The sequence below is a fragment of the Eucalyptus grandis genome, chromosome 6 (genome assembly GCF_016545825.1).
Source record: "Eucalyptus grandis isolate ANBG69807.140 chromosome 6, ASM1654582v1, whole genome shotgun sequence".
Taxonomy (NCBI): domain Eukaryota; kingdom Viridiplantae; phylum Streptophyta; class Magnoliopsida; order Myrtales; family Myrtaceae; genus Eucalyptus; species Eucalyptus grandis.
The window spans coordinates 23,268,565-23,292,071 of record NC_052617.1 but is presented as its reverse complement, the minus strand read 5'-3'; the positions used below and the strand labels follow the sequence as shown (position 1 = coordinate 23,292,071).

At 42.4% G+C, this 23,507-nt stretch overlaps 3 protein-coding genes across 4 annotated transcripts; 1 reads left to right on the top strand and 2 right to left on the bottom strand.

Moving 5' to 3' along the window:
* Positions 1-2,079: 2,079 nt before the first annotated feature.
* LOC104448970 (chlorophyll a-b binding protein 7, chloroplastic) lies at positions 2,080-7,867 on the bottom strand. 2 transcript variants are annotated; one of them, XM_010062943.3, is made up of 6 exons: positions 7,610-7,865; positions 7,348-7,514; positions 5,635-5,781; positions 5,130-5,262; positions 3,342-3,434; positions 2,080-2,507 (listed from the first exon to the last, which is right to left on the bottom strand). In XM_010062943.3, exons 1-6 carry the CDS (start codon positions 7,766-7,768, stop codon positions 2,205-2,207), a joined length of 1,002 nt encoding a protein of 333 aa, XP_010061245.2. In that variant the 5' UTR covers positions 7,769-7,865; the 3' UTR covers positions 2,080-2,204. The 2 variants fall into 2 exon arrangements, with proteins under 2 accessions (XP_010061245.2, XP_039171203.1); XM_039315269.1 differs by having other exon boundaries at positions 2,254-2,530; positions 7,610-7,867.
* A 3,505-nt stretch (positions 7,868-11,372) lies between these two features.
* On the top strand, positions 11,373-19,631 carry LOC104448968 (DExH-box ATP-dependent RNA helicase DExH12). Its single transcript, XM_010062940.3, has 4 exons — positions 11,373-11,576; positions 11,737-14,736; positions 15,731-16,120; positions 16,219-19,631. Exons 2-4 carry the CDS (start codon positions 11,785-11,787, stop codon positions 19,396-19,398), a joined length of 6,522 nt encoding a protein of 2,173 aa, XP_010061242.1. The 5' UTR covers positions 11,373-11,576; positions 11,737-11,784; the 3' UTR covers positions 19,399-19,631.
* A 36-nt stretch (positions 19,632-19,667) lies between these two features.
* LOC104448969 (calvin cycle protein CP12-3, chloroplastic) lies at positions 19,668-20,391 on the bottom strand. The gene has a single exon (XM_010062942.3). The coding sequence runs from the start codon at positions 20,331-20,333 to the stop codon at positions 19,878-19,880; it is 456 nt and encodes a 151-aa protein (XP_010061244.2). The 5' UTR covers positions 20,334-20,391; the 3' UTR covers positions 19,668-19,877.
* Positions 20,392-23,507: the final 3,116 nt, after the last annotated feature.

The following is a 23,507-nucleotide window of genomic DNA, read 5'->3' as shown; positions in this document are numbered from 1 at the left end:
TGTAGGATTGGAGAAAATTAACTTAAATTCAGTATTTACGGAGATTTATGCAATGACCAAATTATCATAAAGTTTGAAGTTGGAAGTATTTCGGGATATATTTCACAATATAGATAGATAATACGTACAAAAGTAGATTCCATTCTTAATTCGTGCCATTTCAAATGGATATATTCTACCGATTAGCAATGCTCATCAATTTAAGCACCTAAAAAAAATAAAAAATAAAAAAAAAACGCAAGAGGAATCTCACAAGACATTAAACTTTTCGAAGGGGAAACTGCGTGTTAATGTATTATTAATTCATCTAATCAAGTCATTCTGATGCCATATGCTACAAAATTCAACTAATAAGGTTGTGAGACACATTGTAGTGCAATGAGAACGACCTTTTTTCTAACTAGATGTTCTATATTAACTAAATTTTATCCGCATCACGCATCCATATAGTTTATATTGCTCGAACCAATGTCCAAGTGCGCATCCACATATTTTATCCGCATTAGCCTTTGGTCCTATTCAATGGCCACATCGATTGAATATGGACAAATTCGATGTCGGACAAGCTTTGACCAAACACACGAAAAGCGAGGGGGGATACTTTCTTAATAGCATCGTCTTCCCCGTGGTGAGATTCAGACAGATGTCGCTCTTACCTTCGCGATGCGCGGCGAGCGTGTGTACGGGAGACAACGAAGTCAATTGCGGCAAAAAAAAAAAAAAAAAAAGCCTCGTCAAGACCTTGGTAAAAGCTCGCCTCTTTCGCGACCGCAACTGGTCTTTCGATCTTTTCCTCTGTTCCGCAAGCCTTAAATTCTCCCGATTGGACAATTACTTGGACTTTACCAAAAGGATAAAGACGAAACAGAAGTCTCATTATGAGGAGGACACCCGTTTCTTCCCCTCTTTGTTTTATTGTCTTCCGGTGCCAAGAATTTTCGTGTTTGGATCGAAGTGCGAACCCTTTCATTCGCTTTCATTCTTATCCCTAGCGGACATTCACCACGCAAAGGACAAAGCGAGGCACTTCATTTCTATTTTGATTGTGCGATCTGGGGCTAGTCAAAGTTTGAAGTATCTCATTCTCGCTGGAGAGGACTAGTCGAGTTGCGACAGATTACACCGAATCGTCTTTGTTCATTCGGCCCGTTTTGATGCCGAACATTAGAAGTGAGAACAAGATGAGGTTGGCGACAACAGCCATCTGGGGGTCTCCTGTCTCGCATGTCAGATTATTAATGACTGATTATAGAGCGACGAGGATGATTACCGAGCCGAAAGATCGGCATCGCATATACGCCTTATAGGGAGTGTGGTCCTGGAAAATGTTGAAATGGGATCGAGAAAGTGGGAAACCGGATGCTGGGTACGCAGGTTGAGGTGATGTTTCGGTCGGGGGATTGTGGAACGATGCGAGCTTATATCCTGGGCCCATGTACTAACAATCTTTGCGGATTCTCTCTAAATTATTATCCCGTCACGGTACTCCTCCACCGACAGGAGCTTCTCGATTGACTAGACGATGAGGGAATGGTGGAATCAGAACATAGTACAAGAGCGTGGCTGTTTTCCATTGCTTCCACAGTGGCGCCGCACTAAGGACATTTCAAACAGTATCTGGAAGTCTTACCCTAGGAAAAACGTAGGTAAACGATGCCTATAGGGCGTGACAGTCAGCGAAACGTCGATCCCTTAGGGATGTGGTCGAATGTGGACGCCGCGTGGCGTGGGAATCACAGCCTAGACTGTCATATCGCTGCTGAAACATTCAAGCACTAACATGGTTTCCCATGTGTTGCATGTGACCTGCATATTCAGTTGGACCGCGGATGAAGACCGAAACGCGCACAGAACTTTAAGTCGGACATCTACCTGTTTCAACGTTGCCTGGGATAACCTCGCACCATTCTAATATGCAACGACATATAAAGAAGATATCGGGATTTGCATGGGGTAAGAGAAACTCACATTTACCGGATTGCTCTACCTAGGAAAAATCTAAAGCAATTTCTTGCCTAAGATATCGCCATCTCCTCCATCAGCAACTTCGATGACTCAGTGCTCACAATAGCCACAAAGAGAGAACAAACTTTTACTCGGTAGCATGAGTAAAATTGAAAACCTCATCTCGTCATTTCTATACATGAGGCGGTAGATAATAACCTCATACCATCTCGAGATAGATACATGTTTGGACTAATGCTTTATATCCATTTAAGCACCGAGAAAAGATTGTTGTGTAATGGATCTGAGATATGCTCGAGTAAGTTCTGTATGGGGCCTTTACCTGTCAAAGCTGCTTGGACGTAAAACCCTAACCAGGCAACCATAGCCAAGCGCCCGTTCTTTATTTCTTTCACCTTCAGCTCCTCAAAAGTCGCAGGGTCCTTGGACAAATTCAAGGGGTCAAAAAGGGCTCCCCCAGGATAATTAATATCGCCTGGCAAGTAAATTCCAAGAGGCTCCAAAGCTTCAATGCCACAATACCTCGCATATTCTGGTCCAACCTATGAAGACAAGCAGTAGGAGCCTTCAAAATGTAAAAGCTTTGAATTCTTCACATAGTTCGATGAGTCTTAAAATACAAAAAAAATGACTTGAGTTAACGATTCTAACAAAGAAGGTACAAATGCTACCCCACAAACTCATATTAGAATATCTCTAACTGTTTAAGATTATTGTATACACTGATAAATATGCAAAACAGTTGACGTCTAATAGTTATGAGTTCCTTGAAGCCCTACAAATATGGCACAGATTGTTAGATTGTAAGCCGAAGATTGGCAATGAATGCTTATAAGATCAAGTTACATGTTGCTTTACCTCCCCGTTCCAAACCCCCATCTCACACACACACACATGCCCTGAAAGAAAAGAATGCTTTAGGCTGGACAAGGATGCAACAAAGAATCTCCTCAGTTGAGTGAAAGAAATTTATTCTACCATAAAGTAGCAACTTTCCTACAAAGGCATAACCAATCTTTTTTCTTTCCTTTTAACAGAAATGCATGGAAAAGGTATTTTTATATGTCGGATGTACCACAGGAGAGTACATAAAGGCACCAAATAGGATGAGATTCATAGCACGCAGGTAATGGTGATTAGTTGGTTACGCCGTGTCGTCACTTCCATGTAGTATATCCATCACATAAGATACTTCCTCAAAGTGCGTGACAAAATTTGACTCTTCAATTTATCCAACTAAGGCTTGTTATGCCAGATGACTGTATAAAGAATATATGCAGAAGAAATACACATAAGAATTGCAAGATGAGAAGAAAAGTACTAGGGTAAGAGAACAACTTGCAGCTAAAAAAGAAAAGGCTAGATATGGTTCTTACCATTAAAAGGGCCTGGCATATAGCTATCACTATCACCCCCTGGCTTCCAGCTAAATGGAGTCCAGGTATCCCCAAGTAGTCCAGTGTATCGCCCTGTTATAATGAAAATGTGAGGATCTATGTAAGTCATAAGCTGCAAGCAGATATTATTAGAGAGAAATGAAGATAAGCTTATAGGAGAATGACTATGTTCCACTTATTTGCAAGAAAATCTATGACACATTGATTACGGCGATCTATAAATTAGATTGAGACAATATAATAAACCAAAGCATTGTACCATGGACATTACAGCAATAAACATGTACAAAACTACTAAGCTTACTGAAATAAGTGAAAAGGATTCAGAAGTCTTTCCATCTTAAGTTTCTATCATGAGGTTTATATAGGGTACGTTTGATTCAGCTTTTCCAAGGGATTTTTAGCCTCCAAAGTCCCTTGGAGAAATGCTGAAGTGCAAGCATTTTGAAATAGCTTTCAGTCAAATGCTAGCATTGGAAAATGTTGAAAGAATGCTACTCCCAACCAACCTTGCGAAGTAGCATTTGCGAAAGCTGAAACTAGGATCAAATTTTTTTTTCTTGCAAAGCTACTCTTACTAATTTTTTGGTTTTCTGGTTTTGCCCCTCCTAGCAACTGTTCATCTTGTTCGTGCGAGGGCGGTCAGCGAAGTGCCAACAAGGCTAGATCTGGCTGGCAAAGGGTCAGCAAGTGCCTGACAAATGGGTGGTGAGGGTCACGTGACCCATGCAACTCTGCTAGGGGTCGCATGATCTCGGGTGACCACCGCTTGGGTCTCATGACCTCGGGTGAGGGTGGCCCAGGTCTCGCGCGACCCTTGCAACCTAGGTAGCAGTCACCAAGGTGGCGCGTCCCTTGCTGAGGGTCACCTGACCTCTCAAGCAACCTTGGCCGATAGTTGCCAATGCCAATCTAGCTCGCCAATGGCCCTAGCCCTTCCCCAGCTTCAATGAAGGGTTTGGGTCCCTATTTAATAAAAGAAACATAATAAATACCCCAAAGCCATTACATAAGTTTTTTTTTTTTTCCAAAAATTAATTGGACTCAAAGACCATGTGTAAAGAGTTTTTACTAAACACAATTGGCATTTCCCCAAAGAGTTTGGCTTTCGGCATTTGCATTACACCCAAAATCCATTTGCAAAGTTGAACCAAACTCACCCATAGTATGCTTCTAGGGAGACAGAAGATAAGTCTTAGGTAATGCAAGGAAAAGCAGGGAAGATTCTCAAGCTATCAAAGTGGAGCAGCAGTTATTTGCAATAGCATAATGACTTTTACTGACACATTACATCATCTTTTCTGTCAATGCCAGCAAATAAAGATAAATAAAACAAGAACCTAAACACGTAACTAGCCTTTCATATATTATACCATTCTCACTCATAGCCCAAAAAAAAAACCGAGAGGTAGGAATCTCCACAGATTCTAAACAAGGGAAAGTAAATTGTTCCCAATCATATCCCACAGACTAGGGGCTGGGGATTGCAGAACTTCAAACAAAGAAGTAAGAATTCAGCTTAGCTTCATTTGCATTAGAGAAGAGCTGGGGGCAGGTGGGGAGGGTAGTTCATACTTTTATTTATCTTAATGGAAAAAATGGTCAGTGGAGCTCTATCCAGAGTCAGCAGGCCATCAAAATAAGACACTAATTTTTCATTAAGCTTCTACCAAGCAAGAATATAGGTGGGAGCTAAGTCCATGAACTTAGCAGCAAAAATATGGATAGATTATAGACAGGAGAAATATGCCAAGAGAAGATGCAGACCTTCAGCTTTGAGTAGCCAACTCGCCACCAGACAGGTTCTACAAAGTGAAAAGCTCCCACCATATCTAATACTTCAGGAACAAGAGCACCAAGTGCTGCAAGCATAGCCCAGCGTGCATGCAGTATCTCGAAGCTGCATACAAAATAACGCATCACTAGAGGAATAACAAATCCAAATGATATCTTAAAACCATCCATCTCATTTGGGCATGATGGATGACAAGATAGCATGCTTTATCTTGAGCTCTGAAATTGCAGTCATGGGGTGCAAAGAAGCTAACAAAAAAAATCACACTTCATACATTTGAGATAATTGATTGACCTTGCGAAGATACTGTAAGCACTACTCACGAGATAATGGCCTGTGTTTTCCACAGTACAGAGATAGCAAGGTTGCTTTTCAAAAGTGAAGTCTAGATATACTATAAGTACCACCTGACAGACATGAGAAATACTGATGAAGAGGCATCAGAGAAGAAAGACACAGAAATATCACGTAACATACTTGAAGTACTTCTCAAAAGCAGTGGGATCCCTGGCAAGACCTGCGATGTCAAACCCATAATCGCCAGGATATTCACCAGTAAGATATGCTGGATAATCATATGGGATTGGCCCAAGCCACTGAGGACGATCTTCTCCGTACCATGAACTGTTGCATAGAAAAAGAATATACTCTGACTTAGTTTGCACAAACAGAAACTAGTAGAATGTAATCTATTAGTTTGCACAAACAGAAACTAGTAGAGTGTAATCTGTCCATTTTGACTTATAAGCAAGTTCAGGGTAGAGATTCAAAAGTCACAGCTCATATTAATACTCATTTCAATCAACTTTAAGTCAGCAAATGAAATAGAAAAATGTAAGCCCAGAAAAGTTGCCTCAGACTAAGAAGGTTTATTTTATGACAACAATGTACAAAACAACACCACTATTACCCGATGTTTCTGTAAATGCACCTCATTCACAAATTCCAAATAGGCAAGTGGAGAAGGGAAGCTATGAAACGAACCCAAAACTCTTAGATCTGGCCAAGGATAAACCAATTGGAAGATGCATACAAGAATAACCTCAAAGCACCAAGTATGACAAGTGATCTTTCTGAACTGTAATGTAGGTCTTACAGTCATGGAGAAAGAATTGCATGTTTAAACGTAATTAAGAACATAAGGAAGGTTGAGAATTCTTTTCAAGATGTAATTAGCCCTAGCCCGCTCAAATAATCACATAGTTGCACGCTTGCTTTGACTTTCTCTGATTGCCTTCTATAATGAAGTCCTTTTTCACTGGCCGAAATTTAGAAATACAAAGAACACATAAGAAAGCGATGAAGCTCATGCTTACTACATGACCGCCAGCTTGAATAAAGTAAAATGGTATCGCCTTTAGGCAATTAAACGAGTTGCACAGGAAAAGGCTTAATAAAGATACCACATGTGAAACATCCAAAATAACAATCGACAATCTGATAATTCTGTGCTATTACTGATATTTCTCCAATCATTTTACATAGGAAAGCTGGATGAATACAAGCTTTCTCTCACATGCATCAATTATCAACCACAAAAAGCTTAATCCCATAGAAGCAAGTCTTCGAGATGTGTACTAAATCATATTTTGAACTGTGCCAAGAGATGCATTTGTTGTGGGAGGAGCACAGCAGGAGCTATATTACAGTAGGGGGAAGCATTAACTCCTCTATGATTTCAGCAAACTATAATATCGCAGCTTCCTCGTTCTGATGATTTCCTTGGTCTATTTGCCAGGTAATGGGATCCATAAAAGGGAGGAATTGCTCTTAAATTGTTCTAGCGGTTGATTCTAAAGATGTAAGAAAGCAAACAACCCGAGCTCAACATGCCAGCTCCAAAACACGAAAGACAGTTGAACTGTAGAGCCATCGAAATTGCTAAGCACGTGTTTCAAGATGTTTCTCTACTGCTCATGCTTTCCATTTTCATGGAAGGATACTTATCTACGAGCTTGATGCTAACTGGTTCACTTTCTATCGTTGGTGAAGTCCAAAACCGGATGCCAATATTAAATGCAACCATGTAAAGAAATCGACAGCTCGAAAATTTCCATCGACAGTTCCAACATCTCCATAGTCAATCAAATCCGGCCAAAATCGAGGACAAAGATCTCCGCATCTACATGGCAAGCTTCCACGAAAACAACTGAAAACAGGGGAAATCACCGGCTTACCGTGGTGGATTACCTCTCTTTTCTCGCCTTCTCAGCGAGCGCCCGGAACCTCGACGAGTTCTCGACCGCGAACTTCTTCCTCTCCTCCATCCGCCTCTGCAGCGACTCTCCCAACGGACTGTTGGCGATCGCCTTCACCGCCGTGAACGGGATCGCCGAGAACACCAGAACGCCGGCGAGCTTCGACAACCGGCGTCGCCGACGGACAAGAAAAGGTGAGCGATCGACGCCATTTCCGTCCCCTTTCCAAAAAATCACGAGATCAGGTAAATTACCTCTTGCCACGACGCTTTGCAGACGGAAGCGGACTTGGGGAGCCGCCTCCGGCGCCGCCTCGGAGGAGCTAGACGCGCCGGCAGTCGGCGCAGAGGCGATGCGAGGGCGAAGGAGGAAGACGGCGAAGACGGCGAAACAGGGGATGGAAGCATGGCCATGGAGGTTCGTCGGCGATCGATGCTTCGCTTCGATGTTGCGCGAGAAGGATTTTGCTGGTGGTATTTTGTGGTGTGGAAGAGCACGACGCAAACGCGCTAGAGCTCACTGGCTCCCGATTTTGATTTTGCGACAATTTGAAAGTGGTCATCATACTTTTATGTAATGTTCAGTTTAGTCCCCTTTAACTTTTATTTTGCTGAATTTCGTCCTCCCACTTTTTTTTTTTTTTTGATCAAGTCCAATTTGATCCCTAAACTATTGTAGTGCAGTTTTGGTCTCCGTCAGTTTGGTCATTTTGTCAATTTGGTCAGTTGGTCGTGTCAGCACTGGTGTTCCTTTCATGTGGCAATTCCTCTAATTCATGTGGGGATGAGTTCGCTGCGTCAATCCTATGCATTAGTTTTGTATTTTTCTCCCATCAAATCAAGAGGAACAGTTATTATAGCTTATTTTCCAATCGATAAAATAGGGAAAAGTTCTAAATAAGAGTCTAAAGTGTCATTATTTTCTTAAATAAATGCATGAAATAAATCTCATTCAAATAAGAGTTTGAAGTGCTTTCATGTACTCAAATAAGAGCAAAGAATAGCTTGCCTTTCTAGTTAGTCAAGGGCATTTTCGTCTCTTGCCTTTTTAAGTTTTTTCTTCCTTTTTTTTTGGCCACCAATGATTTCTAGAGAGGTCGGGTGAGGGTTGTGTCACCCATGGTTGGTGAGGGCTTGGGCAAGGCGACCCTCGCCAATGCTTGCTGGAAAGAAAAGAGAAAAGAGAAAAAAATTAAATTAAATTAAATTAAATTAAATTAAAATTGTTTTTTGACAAATATGCTCTTGACCAATCGGAATATTTAGTCTACTGGCAATTGATGTGTTCTAGCCCTCATTTAAAATTGTGATGATCATTTCAAGCCTTTATTTTATATAATGTCTATTTCATGCCTTTATTTTAAAAAATGATGACATTTTAGGCTTTCATTTGGAAATTTTTCATAAAATAATTATAAGGTCATTTATTTATGGTTTTGGAGATTTTAGAACACTGATTTTTCCTTGATGGCACAAAATAAAATTTGACGATGAAATCTGTTAAATAGTTATTGTAATTAATCTATTTAAGGATTACTTGTTAAGTAAACAATTAAGAAATTTTCAATAACTATACTTGTTTATATGTAATTAACGTTTCGTTCTATTCCACATTTATCATATGTTAAATATAGCTAAAGTTGGAATTGAGAGAACATTCCTTCGTACGCTCGCCACAAGGCACTTTACTTTTTTTGCTCTCGTTGCATTCTCCTGTCATCTCCAGATTTCTATTTTGTATAAACGATATAATGATGTCTCAAGGGTACTCATTAACATTTTATTTATATATATTTTTTCAATTAAGAAAGATTAATCTAATTTTATCGTCCAAGATGTATATCATTAGCTTTTAATTGTAAATTGATATGGTTGAAGGTTGTGATTTTTTTGTGTGGCTAAAATTGTAACATGATTTACGTAATTAAGAGTGTGTTTGTTTCACTTAAAACTTCAGGATAAAAGAAATGTTTTCCATGAAAATTATTTTCAAGGAAAATGGTTAATTTTTCATTTGTTTGGTGGTTTAAGAAAAATAATTTTCTTCTTGCATCCTTTAAAAATTTGAGTCCATGGAAAATGGTTTCGGTAAATTGATTAGTTTTCATTCATTCAAGTGCCGAAAAGTCAGAAAATAATTTCCCGAATACAATTTTTCTTCAAGCAAACGAATTCTAAGACCCTTGTGATTTACCTGATTAAGCACCCTGACATATATTTTAACCACAGCAAAAAATGAGAAAGACAAGAAGAAAAATAGAAATTTTTCCCATAAAGATGTCTAACATGATTCGTTTAGCAAAAGAATACATATCAAATTCAATAAGAAAAGGTCGGTTCACATGGGCCAGATGATATATATATATATTCTAAAATAAACCTCGAGATTATTTAAACTCAAGAGTTCTTAAACGAGAAGCTTGATGCAGGGACGTCTAGACATAACAAGTCCCGTAGAGACGCTAGAGGACGGGCTAACCAAAAAGATGAAAAGGTATTCAAACGTTGGGCCTCTGTGACCCATTCTGCTACTTGGTTTGCGAAACGACAATAATGGGTCAAGAAAAAGATTTGCCAATGGTCCAAAAGGAGCTGGGCCTCTTCTATGAAGATTTCTAGCTCCCAACGCACGTGTGCCTTCCTTCGCACCGTGTCTAGTAACTCTACACAGTCCACAACTCCATCACCATCTTGCTCTCTCCTCGACTGAAATCACTTCAAAGCTTCGGTCAAAGCCAAAGTCTCCGTCTGAAGCGTCGACAAAACTGGAACTTTCATTAGCAAATTCATCTAGCAGAGCTCCATTTCCTTTCAGGGGACCCTCGAAATAGCTCCTTCAGTTGTGCCTTCGAGAAAAGCTCCATCTATGTTGATTTTGAAGGTGAGGGTTTTCGGTGGATCCGATTCTTTGTTTATTCAGTTGTTTCTTTGCCAAGTTTCAAACATTGATTGTTCCTCTTGTTGAAGTTTCTGAGCATTGTCTAAATGCTTGGCTAATGATTGTTTTGTTTACTTGGTGATCAAGTCCTTTACTTGGTGATCAAGCTGGAATTCTTGTTTTAGCCCAATATAGGCCAAGGTCTTCTTTCAATATCGACTATCCAAAAAATGAAGACTCATTTGTGCGCAAAATATGAAAAATAATTGCAATAAGGAAAGGGAAAACAAATGCGATTTGAGTTAGTTTTAGGAAATGAATTTCCAATGGATATTAGACTTAATCACATACTATACAAAATTATTTAGTTATGTTTAGTAAAAGGGGAGCAGGTAATATGGGAAAGCACAAATATCGTGTTAACAAAGATGTAATTTACTGTTGAGAAAGAGAGTAAAAAACTATTGTTATATTGTTTTTAATCCCAAATTGAAATGACTATACAAATTAAATTAGAGATGGAAACCACTAACATGAATCTTGTGCAATCATTATAATAAAAAAAGAAAGAAAGAAAATAGACTGAAGGCACTTCTTGATTATAAGGACGTGAATGGTAACTACTTTTTTAGATGAGTTTCTAAGCGAAAATGTGTGTTTGATAACGATACAAAATTTTTCTCTTTTGAGCAATAGTGGGGGTAGAAGCTAGTAGCAAAGGCAGGTGGGGTGTGGGTGATTGGCTAATAATAAGGGTGAGCGATAAATAGAGTTTTTATTTATTGTTTTTGTTCAAAATATAAAAAGTAAAAAATATTTATTTCTCATTTCTTTCCAAATATTTTTGAACTAAATTTTTTTTCAAAAAATAGAAAAAGAAATTACATTACCAAATAGATTTATATTCCAGACTTATTCCTCAAAATAGAAAAATAAAAAAAGTAGAGAAATAGAATGGTTATAGAAAGAGAAATTAAAGGAAAAATAGGTAAACGGAAAAAAGAAAGACCGGTCTAATAAAGCTCGAACGCACGGCTCGGTAATAGACCGATCCGGTCCGGTCCACGAAGACAATTAGGCCGGAGCGACGGAAAAAGACCGCCTTGCTTTTAGGCCCTCTTCCGGAGCCCTCGTTCCCCTCTTCAGGTTTCAGTGCAGTGAGCAATGGCGGTGCTGCGTCGTTATTATTTCGCCGGCGCCCGCGTATAAATCCAGCCTCTCTCCACTTTCAGAAACTCATTCCCATCTCGTCGATTTTCCCGTTCTCTCGCCGACGGGGATTCGCCGGAAGAAAGAGCGAGCTCTCCCTCTCGGTCTGCAGCTCGAAATCGACATTCATTTCTGGTGAGTACTTCCTCGTTCCTGCAATCTCCATGGCGTTTCCGTATTGAATCGCGTTCAGTCGAAACCCTAGGGGGTGGCGGGTTTCCGTTGATTGGGGGGAGTTTCGTTTATCGGTCGTTCCTGAGGACCTGAAAGCTCACTCTGTTGTCCGTGGAACTAGGGTTTTTGGAGGGGGCGGCTGATTGTTTTCCCCGAGCCGTTTTGAGCCATGGCGCATCTGGGAGGAGGTGCCGAGGCGCACGCCCGGTTCAAGCAGTACGAGTACAGGGCCAACTCGAGCCTGGTCCTGACGACCGACACGCGGCCCCGCGACACCCACGAGCCCACCGGCGAGCCCGAGTCCCTGTGGGGGAAGATCGACCCGAGGAGCTTCGGCGACCGGGCGTACCGGGGCAGGCCCCAGGAGCTCGACGAGAAGCTCCAGAAGGCGAAGAGGAAGAAGAAGGAGCGGGACTTGGTCGCGGAGACCGCCCCTAGGCAGGCCAAGAGGCGCCGGCTCCGGGAGGAGAGCGTGTTGACGTCCACGGAGGAAGGGGTTTACCAGCCCAAGACGAAGGAGACCAGGGCTGCGTACGAGGCGATGCTCAGTGTTATTCAGCAGCAGTTGGGCGGGCAGCCGTTGAATATAGTTAGCGGCGCGGCGGATGAAATTTTGGCTGTGTTGAAGAACGACACGTTCAAGAATCCTGATAAGAAGAAGGAGATTGAGAAGTTGTTGAACCCTATTCCAAACCCTGTTTTTGATCAGCTTGTTTCAATTGGGAGGCTTATTACTGATTTCCAAGATGCGAGTGATGTGGCTGGGTCTGCTGTGGCTAATGGGGATGAGGCACTTGATGATGATGTGGGTGTTGCAGTTGAGTTTGAAGAGAATGAAGATGACGAGGAGGAGAGTGATCTTGATATGGTCCAGGAGGATGAAGAGGAGGATGAAGATATTGCAGAACCAAACAGCTCTTCAGCTATGCAGATGGGTGCCGGGATAGATGATGATGATATGCGGGAAGCTAGCGAGGGCATGAGCTTGAATGTTCAGGACATTGATGCTTATTGGCTTCAAAGAAAGATCTCTCAGGCTTATGAACAGCAGATTGATGCCCAGCAGTGTCAGAAGCTTGCAGAGGAGGTGCTGAAGATACTTGCTGAAGGGGATGCTAGGGAGGTTGAGACTAAGCTATTGTTGCATCTTCAGTTTGATAAGTTCAGCCTCATTAAGTTCTTATTGCGGAATAGGTTGAAGATCGTCTGGTGCACTCGTTTGGCTAGGGCTGAAGACCAAGATGACCGGAAGAAGATTGAAGAAGAAATGATGGGTTTGGGACCGGAGCTGGCTTCAATAGTGGAACAGTTGCATGCCACAAGAGCGACTGCAAAAGAGAGGCAAAAGAATTTGGAGAAGAGTATTAGGGAAGAGGCTCGTCGTTTGAAGGATGAGAGTGCTGGAGATGAAGATACAGGTCGGAGAGGCGTGGTTGATAGGGATGCGGAAGGTAGTTGGTTAAAGGGACAGCGCCAGTTGCTTGATCTTGAGAGCCTCGCTTTTGAGCAAGGTGGCCTTTTAATGGCAAATAGAAGGACTGATCTTCCTGTTGGCTCCTTCAAGCATCTCAGCAAAGGATATGAGGAAGTTCATGTGCCAGTTTTAAAAACTAAACCAGATCCCAATGAGAAGCTTGTTAAAATATCTTCCTTGCCCGATTGGGCACAACCTGCTTTCAAAGGGATGCAACAGCTGAACCGTGTTCAAAGCAAAGTTTATGAGACTGCTCTTTTTAGTGCAGAGAACATCCTCTTGTGTGCTCCTACTGGAGCTGGGAAAACTAATGTAGCTGTGCTGACCATGCTTCAGCAAATTGCTTTGAACAGGGATGCAGATGGATCATTTAACCACAGCAACTACAAGATTGTATATGTGGCACCTATGAAGGCACTTGTTGCTGAAATTGTTGGTAATCTGTCCAACCGTTTGCAAGAGTACGATGTCAAGGTGAGGGAGTTGAGTGGTGACCAGTCATTGACCCGTCAGCAAATCGAAGAGACTCAAATCATCGTCACAACCCCCGAGAAGTGGGATATTATTACCCGAAAATCAGGAGATCGTACCTACACGCAGCTTGTGAAGCTTCTGATCATTGATGAGATTCATCTCCTCCATGATAATAGAGGACCCGTACTTGAGAGCATTGTTGCTAGAACTGTTAGACAAATTGAAACCACGAAAGAGCACATTCGATTGGTGGGATTGTCAGCTACATTGCCCAATTATGAGGATGTTGCGTTGTTCTTGCACGTAGATGTTAACAAGGGACTATTTTATTTTGATAATAGTTACAGACCTGTCCCTCTTTCGCAGCAGTATATCGGAATAACAGTCAGAAAGCCACTGCAGAGGTTTCAGTTGATGAATGATGTGTGCTACGAAAAGGTAGTAGCTGCGGCAGGAAAGCATCAAGTTCTTATTTTTGTCCACTCTAGGAAGGAAACAGCCAAAACCGCTCGAGCTATAAGAGATTCTGCCCTTGCTAATGATACTCTTGGTAGATTCTTGAAAGAGGATGGTGTGAGCCGTGAAATTCTACAAAGTCACACTGACATTGTCAAGAGCAATGATCTTAAGGACCTCCTGCCTTACGGTTTTGCTATTCATCATGCTGGCATGGCGAGGGCAGATAGGCAACTTGTTGAGGATCTCTTCGCTGATGGTCATGTGCAGGTCTTGGTTTCAACAGCAACTCTTGCTTGGGGTGTCAACTTACCTGCGCACACTGTGATCATCAAGGGAACACAGATATACAATCCAGAAAAGGGAGCATGGACTGAATTGAGTCCCCTGGATGTTATGCAGATGCTGGGTCGAGCAGGACGACCTCAGTACGATACCTGCGGTGAAGGAATAATCATCACTGGCCATAGTGAACTACAATACTATTTGTCTTTGATGAATCAGCAGCTACCTATAGAAAGTCAGTTTGTCTCGAAGTTGGCCGATCAGTTGAATGCTGAAATTGTTCTTGGGACTGTTCAGAATGCTAGAGAAGCATGCAACTGGATTGGCTACACATACTTGTATATCCGTATGCTACGGAATCCTACACTATATGGTCTAGCACCAGATGTTCTCACTAATGATATTACGCTGGAGGAGAGAAGGGCTGATTTGGTAAGTATCATCATGATTTCAATGTTTGAGATTATCTAATATGGATACATTCTCAAATATAGTAGACATCGTGTCTTTTCCACTTCTTATTTCATTGTATAACAAACTTTCGAGTTTTAGATGTTCGTCCTTTCTGGTATTTTTTTTTTCTTTTTATCTTGTGTGAGCTCTTTTCTCATTCAGTTTAATTATGCTAGTGCTTTTTGTGTTGGTTTTGCAATAGTTCACAACAACATAGAATGTGCTGTCAGATGTCTTTAGGACAAAAAACTGTTTGATCTGGTTGTTTTCTTTCAGTTCTCACTCTTTCTTCTGTTAGATGAAAAGTTTATTTGATGAAATACATGTGAATAGAAGGAATAGTGGCTCTAATGGAGAATTGACTATCATGTGAAGAGGAAGATGGAATGATGGGGGAATCTCTCCAGTTTTATCTTTTCTGCTCCACTTTTCTTCAGGAACGAAAAGTTTTTTCAGGGTAGACTATGTGTTTTGAGTGAATGAAGCCAGATCTCATTTTACTGTGAATACTTGATAATATTAATTTAGTGTCACTTCAATGACATGCTATGGAACTGCGTATAAATTTTGGAATACCACTTATCATTCAATCTGCATGGGCTTGCTGGAACTCTGATTCTTTCTGCTTGGATATTGGGGTATCCATAAAGAGGTGATCTGTAGCGTCAAGTGAGGTTAATGGTTCTAAAGTGGCGTATAGTGGGGATTGGTACTCCTGTTTTGCTTACAATGAATCAGGGTGGTACATATGCTTCTATATATCTGTGCATAGATCGAGAACTTGATTTGTTAGAATGTGCCTCTCCTGTGTGGCATCTGATTTTCCATTTTACTGGTTTTTCTGTTCTTTTCTCTCTTTGTTCATTGTAAGCCAGATATGCTGTTTATTTATGTTTTTGGGGAGGTGTGGCGAACATGGACATTTAGTCTCTCGTTTCACTTATACATATTGTATTTTCTGTTTGTTGTGCAGATTCATACTGCTGCTAGCATCCTGGATAAGAATAATTTGGTTAAGTATGACAGGAAAAGCGGATATTTCCAGGTTACTGACTTGGGTCGCATAGCTAGTTACTATTACATAACGCATGGGACAATATCCACATACAATGAACACTTGAAGCCGACAATGGGGGATATCGAGTTATGTCGGTTGTTCTCACTGAGTGAAGAATTTAAGTATGTGACAGTGAGACAAGATGAGAAGATGGAGCTGGCGAAGCTTTTGGATCGAGTTCCCATACCTGTGAAAGAAAGTCTGGAGGAGCCTAGTGCCAAGATCAATGTCTTGCTTCAAGCATATATTTCTCAGCTAAAGCTTGAAGGGCTTTCATTAACTTCAGATATGGTTTTCATAACTCAGGTACATTTTCCTTTAATTTCCATCATCTTGATTATATCTTGCGTACTGTACATCATTTGAATCTTAACTAATTTATTTATTTATTTATTTTTGGTTAGAGTGCTGGACGTCTTATGCGAGCTCTTTTTGAGATTGTCCTTAAAAGGGGATGGGCACAGTTGGCTGAGAAGGCTCTGAACCTCTGCAAAATGGTCAACAGGAGGATGTGGAGTGTCCAAACACCTCTTCGTCAATTTACTGGGATTCCTAATGAAATTCTTTCAAAGTTGGAGAAGAAGGATTTAGCTTGGGAAAGGTACTACGACCTCTCTTCACAGGAGTTAGGAGAGCTAATTCGTGCACCAAAGCAGGGAAGAATGTTGCATAAGTTCATCCACCAATTCCCAAAATTGAACCTTGCAGCACATGTTCTGCCAATTACTCGATCTGTCTTGAGGGTTGAACTCACAATTACACCAGACTTTCAGTGGGAGGACAAAGTTCATGGGTATGTGGAACCATTTTGGGTGATTGTGGAGGACAACGATGGCGAATACATTCTTCATCATGAATACTTTATGCTGAAGAAGCAGTACATTGATGAAGACCACACCCTGAATTTCACTGTTCCAATCTATGAACCATTGCCTCCTCAGTACTTCATTCGTGTTGTGTCAGATAGGTGGCTTGGGTCACAAACTGTTTTGCCTGTTTCCTTCCGGCATCTTATTTTACCAGAAAAGTATCCTCCACCAACAGAGTTACTTGACTTGCAACCACTGCCTGTGACTGCTTTAAGAAACCCGTCGTATGAAGCCTTGTATAAGGACTTCAAGAATTTCAATCCTGTTCAAACTCAGGTCTTCACCGTGCTCTACAACACAGATGACAATGTCCTTGTTGCTGCTCCAACTGGGAGTGGAAAGACCATCTGTGCAGAGTTTGCTATCTTAAGAAATCACCAGAAAGGACCTGATAGTATCATGCGTGTTGTTTATATTGCTCCCATGGAAGCTCTGGCCAAGGAACGCTTCCGAGATTGGAATAGGAAGTTTGGGAGGGAGGGTCTTGGGATGAAAGTGGTTGAACTGTCTGGGGAAACTGCAACAGACTTGAAATTGCTTGAGAAGGGCCAGATTATCATCAGCACTCCGGAGAAGTGGGATGCCTTATCTCGTAGATGGAAGCAGCGGAAGCAGGTTCAACAGGTTAGTCTTTTTATAATTGACGAACTCCACTTGATTGGTGGTCAAGGTGGTCCAGTATTGGAAGTGGTTGTCTCCAGGATGAGATATATAGCAAGTGAGGTGGAGAACAAGATTCGGATTGTGGCTTTGTCTACTTCACTTGCGAATGCAAAGGATCTTGGTGAATGGATTGGTGCCACTTCCCATGGTCTTTTCAACTTCCCGCCCAATGTCCGCCCTGCTCCCTTGGAGATTCACATACAAGGAGTGGACATTGCTAATTTTGAGGCAAGGATGCAAGCAATGACGAAACCGACATACACAGCAATTGTACAGCATGCTAAGAATGGGAAGCCTGCTCTTGTGTTTGTTCCCACGAGAAAGCATGTCCGACTTACTGCAGTGGACTTAATGACTTATTCGGGTGCAGATGGTGGGGAGAATCCTGCATTTTTACTAAGCTCCTTTGAAGATGTGGAGACTTTTATTGACAACGTTAGTGAAGAAACGTTGAGGACCACCTTGCGACATGGAGTTGGCTATTTGCATGAGGGGTTGTCTAGTCTTGACCAACAGGTGGTCACACAGCTCTTTGAAGCTGGTCGTATTCAGGTCTGTGTCATGAGCAGTTCCATGTGTTGGGGGGTGCCCTTGTCAGCATACTTGGTAGTTGTCATGGGAACACAATACTATGATGGGCGGGAGAATGCGCACACAGATTACCCTGTCACAGATCTTTTGCAGATGATGGGTCGTGCTAGCCGGCCATTGATAGATAATTCTGGAAAATGTGTTATCCTTTGCCATGCGCCTCGCAAGGAGTACTACAAGAAATTCTTGTATGAGGCTTTCCCTGTGGAGAGCCATTTGCAGCACTTCCTGCATGATAATCTGAACGCAGAAATTGTTGCTGGAATTATTGAGAACAAGCAGGATGCCGTGGATTACCTGACTTGGACTTTCATGTACAGGAGGCTGACACAAAACCCAAATTACTACAATCTCCAGGGGGTGAGCCATAGGCATCTGTCCGATCACCTCTCCGAGCTTGTGGAGAATACTTTGAGCGACCTGGAAGCTAGTAAATGTGTCCTTGTTGAGGATGATATGGACCTTTCTCCTTTAAATCTTGGTATGATTGCATCATACTACTATATCAGTTATACTACTATAGAGCGGTTCAGTACTTCCTTGACTTCTAAAACAAAGATGAAGGGTCTTCTGGAGATTCTTTCATCTGCTTCAGAATATGCACAGCTTCCCATTCGACCGGGAGAGGAGGATGCTGTTCGGAGGCTTATTAACCACCAGAGGTTTTCCTTTGAAAATCCCAAAGCCACGGACCCGCATGTGAAGGCCAATGCTTTGCTTCAGGCTCACTTCTCGAGGCAGCCCGTGGGTGGCAATTTGGCATTGGATCAACGGGAGGTCCTCCTTTCTGCTAGCAGGTTGCTTCAGGCGATGGTGGATGTTATATCAAGTAGCGGGTGGCTGAGCCTTGCGCTTCTTGCTATGGAAGTAAGCCAGATGGTGACACAGGGCATGTGGGAGCGTGATTCGATGCTTCTACAGCTCCCGCATTTCACCAAGGATCTGGCCAAGAAATGCCTGGAGAACCCTGGGAAGAGTGTAGAGACCGTGTTTGATCTGCTGGAAATGGAGGATGGGGAGAGGCAAGAGCTACTGCAGATGTCGGACTCTCAGCTGCTGGACATTGCAAGGTTTTGCAACCGTTTCCCCAACATTGACCTCACCTATGAGGTACTCAATAACGAGAGCGTCAGCGCCGGGGACGACATGACGCTACAAGTGATGCTCGAAAGGGATATGGAGGGGAGAACTGAGGTGGGCCCGGTTGACGCCCCTAGGTATCCCAAGGCCAAGGAAGAAGGGTGGTGGCTTGTCGTCGGCGACACGAAGACCAACCAGTTGCTTGCCATCAAGAGGGTGTCTCTTCAAAGGAAGTCCAAGGTCAAGCTCGAATTCAGTGCTCCTTCAGAAGCCGGGAAGAAGACGTACAGCCTCTACTTCATGTGCGACTCGTACCTGGGTTGTGACCAAGAGTACAATTTTACCGTCAACGTAGGCGAAGCTATGGCCGATGAAGAGTGAAAAGACCAAATAGAACAGAGTAGAAAGATGATACACTGCACTGATCCATTATTATTTTCCTTTTGGGTCCTTGAACTTTTTTGTTTCAGCGTCATGATTTCCCGCATCTCAGTTAAGATCGTTGGCATGTATTGTATTTTATCGTAGTTGCATCTGTTAACGTATGGATAATTTTGATCAGCCGGTCCTGTACATTCTAAGGTTTCAGCGCGTCGGATTTTCTTTGGGATTAATTGGCTATGGAATTCCCTTACGGGGGAGGAACAATGTTCGAAAGTTGCTATTTATCATTAGGCAATGTTTCTCAGATGCATGAACAACACCTGTTTGGACACAAAAGCTGTCGGAGCTTATTCCTACCGGAATGCATACAATCAAAAGAACTACACATCGCCGGCGCGACGCATCCATGTACAGTTCTCGGAGCAGCGAAGCGATCGTCGAAGAAGCAGGAGACGCCGGTTCGATCTTCCGATCCTTCAGTCGAAGTGGACGCGGCACTCGTCGGTGTCGGGATTCTGCTCGCAGAACGACTCGAGCGGGTCCTGCTGCTTCTCCAGCCGGAGCCTGAGATCGGCCTTCGCCTGGCTCACCTCCTCCACCTCGTCCCACGCCACCTTGCACCCGTCGGACCTCGCGTCCCCTTCGCACACCTCCCTCGCCTCCCTCACCTTCTCCTCTATCATCTCCGCCAGCCGCTTCTCCCTCATGTGCGTGCCCTTGTACTTCGCTTTCGCCGGCGCCATCGCCCTCACCGCGAGCGCCCCGGCCTTCCCGCCGCCGCCGCCCCCCCGCGCGGCGGCGGGAAGCGACACGACGCGCGGGCAAGAGGAGCGGCCGGATCCCAGCGAGCGCGACGGTGGCGGCGGCGGCGGCGACGGGATCGCGTCCCTTGCTGGCCCGCCGACAGCGAACACAGAAGCGAAAGACGCCATTACGACTTGTCTCAGATCGGTCTACCGGTTTGGCCTTCTCGACCAATTTCATTTCAGTCGGGCGCTGCATTATGTCAGATATCAGCAACTCAATCTTAGCCCTCCAAAAGTTGTGGGGCTTACGTATTGAGTGGCTGAGATTAAGTGAGCTCGTGAACATCCGTTGCAGCCAATTATCTCTCCTTCATATGAGAAAAATATTAACTTGTCAAAATACCGGTCCATTCACTAGGCGACACGTATTGTCCGAGCCCACCGCGCCATAATCCTTCTCCTCCCACGCTGTCTTACCTCTCTCTTCCTTCTTTCCTTTCACTCACTCTCCGACCTCAATCTCAAGCATGATCTTAGATCAGCCACTGCCGCCTCCGGCATCTTTGCCTCCATCTTCGCCTGCTCCTTCTTCGACCTCTAGTGCTGCCGTCTTCTGTCCAACTCTTCCTACGCCTGCATCGCCAGGAGGTTAACGCCCCCGCCACCTCCACGTCTGCCTCGTTTGTTGCCTAAGCCAACCCTGGTAAGCTCGAATTAACTCCAAGTCGAGGTCGAGCTGAGCTCTAGATTACAAGTTTGAGGCTCGCTCGACTTTTTAATCCAAAATCGGAGGCCTAAGTTTGCCAGCTGAGCTTCAGCTTGACAACAGAGGATTGAAACAACGGCAAGGTGTTGGACTGAGACAATGATGAGGCGGTGGTGATGGAAGGGGACGAACTTTGTTATTGTCCCGTCGGAGTGAAAGGGAAGAAGAAGAAAAGGTAAAATGGAAGGGGATTTTGACACGTTCGAATTAAAGCTTTTACCCAATATTTTCTCCGTTCGGATAGGTCGTGAATATTTCATTCAGGCTGGTTGGGTGGTTTTCAAGCCCATGATGCTTGGGTTCAAGTTTGCCGGGACTGGCTCGAAAATGTGTAAAACTAAACAATAAAGATCATACTTGAAAATAGAAAAAGAAAATCTTAATTTCAAGGGTGATTCATTTTATTTTAATTAACCTTAATGTATTCATAAGTATATGAAATTAACTATCATACTTCAAATATGTGCCATAGAGAATTATGCCATGTTAAAGTTGAGATGAGCAAAATTTGTTTCTCGTAAAGAAATTCAACTAAATTAATGTTAAAGTTATGAGATATGATAATGAATAATAATCTTTTTTCCAAAAAAAGAAAAAAAAGGAGGCTAAAGCTTGAATCAGTCTAGGCTGAATGGAATAATTTTGATTAAAGCCTTTTCTTTTTTTGGGCCAAGCTTACATCAGTTCTAAAAGATTTTTTTTTTTCTCCTTCTAAAATGTATTTGTTTTACGAAAAATGAATGATTTGGAAAATATTTTTCTAAGATAATTGTTGGTATTGTTTATAAAAATGAATGAACGAAAAATATTTTCATTGTTCGCAAAAATGTTAAAACATAAATTGCTATTGGTAATAAAGACAATTTCAATAATTGATTATTTCAAAAATATAAGCAATCACTTTTAGAAATTTGTTAATTTAAATTATTCATTTTTTGCGAAACAAATGGGGTCTTAGGATTAGTCTTTTGGGCTTGGCAATCTCCTAACCATTGAATTGGCTTATGCTTAAAACTAGGGAAGATGGAGTCAGTTTTCTGCCAGTATGCCTTTCCACAATAGGCAAACTCTTTATGCTAAGGACAACCTTTTAGTAACAAATTACTTAGAATTTTAGTTTAGAGTATAGAAATACTAAGTGGTGTTAAATGGTAACATTTCCAACTATCCGAGTTGTATTTCTCAAAGGATCCAAAAAATGTGTTCTCACTTTATTTGAGGGGACTCTTTCCAACACATTACATCATTTTTGTCTTTTATAGGCATTAAAATGTCACAAATAAATAAAGACCAAGCTCACAGGTCCGAAAACAAACCGAGACTTTGGATAATCCGATCGGGAATTATTCTTGGTGATATGAACAGTGATTGTGAACCATTGATTTCCTTAAACCCATTGCTACATTACTTTGTTACGGTGATTTTGCTACAGTGACCCTGCAAGAAGATATTCTTCGTATTTCTATTCAAGTTCTGCAAGTCTGGGGCTTTGGGCGACTTATGCATTTTACATATATACGTCGCGTGATGAGGATGCTTCTTCATAAGTCTTAGAGGATCCTGGAGTGTCGTAGGCAAATTTGGCCGAGGCCAATTTGATGGTTGAGCATAGTAAGATGTGTCTAGTCCAAGGGATAAAGATAAAGGTCATTGATCATAGGGATTTTGAGAAATACAATAGTGTGGATTTTTGGGTCTAGTCGGACAGTTCTCAATTTTTGTTGTAAGAGGTGCATCTAATAAGTGGGGGATAACCAGTTGAGAACAGTCAGGAGGTTCTTATCATTTTCTTTTTCAATGTTTCGGCCTAGTATGAATATCCAAGAAAATATTCAGTGCTTTTAAATCGACACGTGAGTTGCTAACATAGGGTGCATTTTTTAGTCTTATCCAATAATAAGATGACAGTTGGAATATAAAAATATAAAAGACCAAATTCTCCCTTCTTCCTCCGCCGTTTGTTCTCCTCCATTCTAGCCCGATGATAGAAAAACTCAGGTAGTGCTGATGAGAGATTTGCAATTCCAACGAAGTAAAGAAGCTTCCATTGTTGACATCGTTCGTCCATGGATGAGATTTGGAGTCCGTCTTCAAAACTCACGACCATGGACAATCTGTGATTGCTGGATCTGTGGATGAGGCTCCTCGCGAGCCATGGAAAAGCAAAGCTTTCAGCCATGGATGACGGAGGACCCTTTCCGGCGTTGCTCGCAGTCGGTCCTCTCCTCCCCTCCAACTTCATCTTTTTCTATTTTTTTTTCCAACCTCCAGATTTGGCTCGTGTCCTCGTCCATGGTCATCACCACCTTCGTCGACGTTGGGCAAACACATTTAGATTTGGCCATCCATGGCCAAACACGTTCAGGCATCGTGTCGCTAGTCCGTGGCTGTCGTCGGCATCAAGCAATGCTGGAAAAGGTCGATCTAGAAATTCGGCTAGATCTAGAGCCATGGCTGCGAGTGACGACGGTTCATTTGGCCATGGACAAGGGATGCCGACGAAGGTGACGAGGGTCATGGATGAGGGACGTCCATGCTTGTCAAAGGTTGCCTTCCTATTGCTCGAAAGATGGAGGAAGAAGAATAGAGAATTT